The sequence below is a fragment of the Danaus plexippus genome, chromosome 11 (assembly GCF_018135715.1).
Source record: "Danaus plexippus chromosome 11, MEX_DaPlex, whole genome shotgun sequence".
In the NCBI taxonomy this organism is placed as follows: Eukaryota; Metazoa; Arthropoda; class Insecta; order Lepidoptera; family Nymphalidae; genus Danaus; species Danaus plexippus.
In genome coordinates this window covers 4,793,103-4,796,911 of record NC_083544.1, presented here as the reverse complement: position 1 = coordinate 4,796,911, position 3,809 = coordinate 4,793,103, and the positions used below count along the sequence as shown (strand labels likewise).

General features: G+C 29.8%; 1 protein-coding gene across 1 annotated transcript; it reads left to right on the top strand.

Moving 5' to 3' along the window:
* The first annotated feature begins 413 nt into the window (after positions 1-413).
* On the top strand, positions 414-3,459 carry LOC116765464 (endocuticle structural glycoprotein SgAbd-1-like). Its single transcript, XM_032654915.2, has 4 exons — positions 414-522; positions 2,133-2,374; positions 2,502-2,760; positions 2,869-3,459. Exons 1-4 carry the CDS (start codon positions 511-513, stop codon positions 2,965-2,967), a joined length of 612 nt encoding a protein of 203 aa, XP_032510806.1. The 5' UTR covers positions 414-510; the 3' UTR covers positions 2,968-3,459.
* Positions 3,460-3,809: the final 350 nt, after the last annotated feature.

Sequence of the window (3,809 nt, the reverse complement as noted above, 5' to 3'; positions counted from 1 at the left end):
TACATAAAATTTTTTAAAATTCATTTGTAATGTAAATATTCATGTCGGTCATTCATATTGGAAATGACAAAATGTTGACCGTGCGTCCATAATTTAGGATGTAAAGTAGATGAATGATAATTTAAAATATTTTAAGTATTACGCAACGCATACCTAATTTTTCAAATAATATTTGGGGAAAATAGAATATACTCTATTTTTTATTATAGTGCGATCTGAAAATATAGGTCCTGTTCAGATTAATCATTTATTTGAATACGATAAAACTTAAAATAAGAAATTTTTTATCCTAAAGACAATTATATATTTTATAAAGAAGTCAAAAAATCCCGGCTACTAACAGAATTATCGTATTGAAAAACAAATCAAGTATGAAAGTGATGGCTCTGAGAAGAACGCGAGTAAGTGGCAGGGGTGTAGTATATAAGTAAGCGCACTACTACCACGCTGACATAGTTCAGAGGAAACACGTGCTTCACTGCCACAAAAATAACAAAAAAAAAAAGAACAATGAAAGTACTGGTAAGTTTTATATAATTAATTAATTAATTTGTTAAATTAAAAATAAGTTTCGTCGACAATAATATATAGTAAATTAGGTCAGTGTGTCAGAATTTGTTTAGGTACTTTTTATATTTATAGATTTCCGCAACAAGTTGCGAGATCCAACTATTAGGGTCGGTAGACGAGTCAGTTGTTGAACTTTGACATAAAGATGGAATGCCTGCGCCTAGTACTGCTCGCTTGGTTTTGTAAACTTTTAATTGCTACTTTGTACTAAAATCATAGAAATGTTCCATTGAATTTTTGTTCCTTAAATTTGAATAAAAAACTTACAAATAATAATTATTACAATTAATTAGCAACGAATTTATTTTGATACTAAATTGTTAGCATCAATGCATTACCTTCCTATATTCAAAAATCTATCATAGTACTATCGTGTTTATGTCACGATAGCGTAATATTTTTCGTTATAAAACTTCAATTACGAAATTAATGCTGATATACATCATTGAATATATCATGATTGCGGTGCGTCAATAATTATATCACAACCAATTGCATTTAAAAATAAAAACAGATTGGTTTTCATCTTTGTATTTCTCTTCTAAGATTACGACCAGCTGGTTATGTTATACGAACGGTCAATAGGTCTAAATTCAATTGCATAATGAGAACTTTCAATATAGCCTAGTTTAAAATGTTTTCTATATTATAAAACTTAATGATAAATATACATATTTATAGATATTTTTAAACTACAATAGTTTTAGAATTAATCTTAGAAGACTCATCGTACGAATGGAAATATATAGGTGGTGCGCTAGAAACCCCAATAATCCATATTTTATGACTGTGATCTTAATGACTGATGAAACATCTTGCAAAATCAGTTTAGTAATATCGTTTATTTCACATACCTAAATAGAGTATAAAACTTAGATTAATTTTAATTTCAACCTTGACATTATTATGCCACTTTAGTAAAGGACGACTATTTGCATGCTTTTGGATAATGCGATCAAATAATGATGCCATTAAATTGATTCTTTACGACCTATTTCGCTACTAAAAATATTTCTCTCACTTTTTTTCATTTATTATAACAATGAGGGCTAAAATATTACATAATTAGTATTATGAGATTTGAATGTCATGGTACTGAATAAAACTAGTTAAAATTTGCTATGACAAGTGTATCTACAACGTTTTTACTCGTAACTGCTTTCGCCCCGCGAGCCGAATGTCGCAAGCGCATTGTATCCGCTCCACCTTATCTTGCGACATAACGAATATGATTAAGCTCCTCTCCAGCTGACATCATTTAAGCTCATTATATATTGCAACAATACTATATTTATCTGTTCACTTATTGTTTTATGGGTCGTATTTTTTTTTTGGAATAACAATGGTAATGATTTTTGCTACATAATCGAATATATTTTTTAGTGTCACATAAAAATAAGTTTACTTTATTAATAAATATGTATATATTTTTTGTAATTTATATAAATATTTAGTATGAAATTATTTACTTTGTATTGGTTAATAATTCACTTTTATAAAAAAAAATTAATTAAGGACTCTTTGATTTTAAAATATAAATTTTAAATGTTTTTTGGTTCTAGGTTGTGTTGTCAGCTGTCCTGGCGCTTGCCGCTGCTCTTCCACAGAGAAGAGTTTCATTAAAGCCCGAAGCATCGAACGACCAGCAGGCTGCTGAACAAAACTATAACAACTACCAACAAGACTACAGACAGGCCCAACCCATAGATGACTTAAGACCCAAGGTTGTCCTTGAGTCTAGTACTTACATTCCCATCATCCGTTTTGATAAAGAGCAAGGCACCGATGGCAGTTACAGAACAGCGTTAGTATACAATATGATTAAATAATAAAATTTATTATGTCATTTTCCAAATATTAAACAAAAATATTTGTAAAGTTTAACATATTAGATGGAAAAAGTTTTACTAATGAATGATACGATAATTTAGATATGAAACTGGTAATGACATCCAAGCTGAAGAGCAAGGTTTCTTGAAGTCTCTCGGTGAAAATCAGGACATACCGGCCTTAGTCCAACAAGGTTCATACTCGTACATTGCCCCTAACGGTGAAAAAATCAATGTTGAATATACCGCTGATGAGTTCGGCTTCAGAGTCAAGGGCGACCATATCCCAACTCCACCTCCAGTCTCACCTGAAATCCAAAAGGGACTTGACCTGATCTACGCTGGTATTAAAGCTAACCAGGTAATACATTAAGTACAAATATTGCCGCACCATACCCTACAATTCCATAAATTTGCTTTGCTTAATAGTAAGTTAATAATCCTCATGAGATTATTTTTCAAATTTCAGGAGCGCGTTGCATTGGAAGCTAAGAACAACCCTGAAGCAACCAAGCTTAACGAAGAGAGAGCTATTCTTGACTACAAAGGTCTTTACTACGGAAACTAAATAACCATAAGAATATTTACAGTGAAATCAGTGACATTCCTACAACAACTAATAGTGTTAGATGGTTAAGTGACTGATTCTCTGCAAGTGCTCTGGGAGCAAAATCATAGTCATTTGTTTTTAGTAGAAATAATGTGAAACAAAAACAAACAGAAATATTCATTAATATACTTATAAGTCTATAGTGTCATATTATATTGGAAGTCTTTAATGTTGCCATTTTTATGGCTTTCAGAAGCTTTAATTTAGACCAGTTTCATTGTTAAAATTAAAAATATCTTTTATATTTTACATGATGACTCTTCTCACAATAGTGCTGAATTTTCCATACTAGAGGCTGGTTTTTGTTCAAATGTTATTTACTAAACAAAAACTGGAAAAACTGAAAGTTTCTTTTGTCTGGACTGTTCTATCTTTTTTGTACATATATTTTTACCTGTAACTTAACATTAATTTTGGTTTAATAATAATAAAATGTGAAATATCTAATTATTATGAATTGTTTATATAACCCTTCGGTTTTTAGAACCAATAGAAAAGTGTCTTAAAAAATAAAATCCATTATCTACTGTTCTAATGATCTTTATCAAAAAGCTATTTGTTGTTTCTTTATTAAATTTAATGTTTTATCAAAACAAACTAACTAACTTTTTAAAAGAAATTGAATAGAATTGCTCATGTTATGTCTACTCAATAAAAAAAATATATTTAGAAATTATGAAAAGATTTATTTGGATCAATTTGTTTTTAAAACAAGTCAATACTCGTAAATAAAACTTAAATAAGGAGGTTAACACTGGTCTTAGGATATCGAAACTTACCTACTGAGGCACTGCTTGCTG

What these genes read in the sequence shown, in the direction of transcription:
- LOC116765464 (XM_032654915.2), top strand. An exon ending in GATGGCAGTTACAGAACAGC is followed by an intron (nt 2,375 to 2,501) that starts GTTAGTATACAA and finishes ACGATAATTTAG; the next exon opens with ATATGAAACTGGTAATGACA. An exon ending in CTGGTATTAAAGCTAACCAG is followed by an intron (nt 2,761 to 2,868) that starts GTAATACATTAA and finishes TTCAAATTTCAG; the next exon opens with GAGCGCGTTGCATTGGAAGC.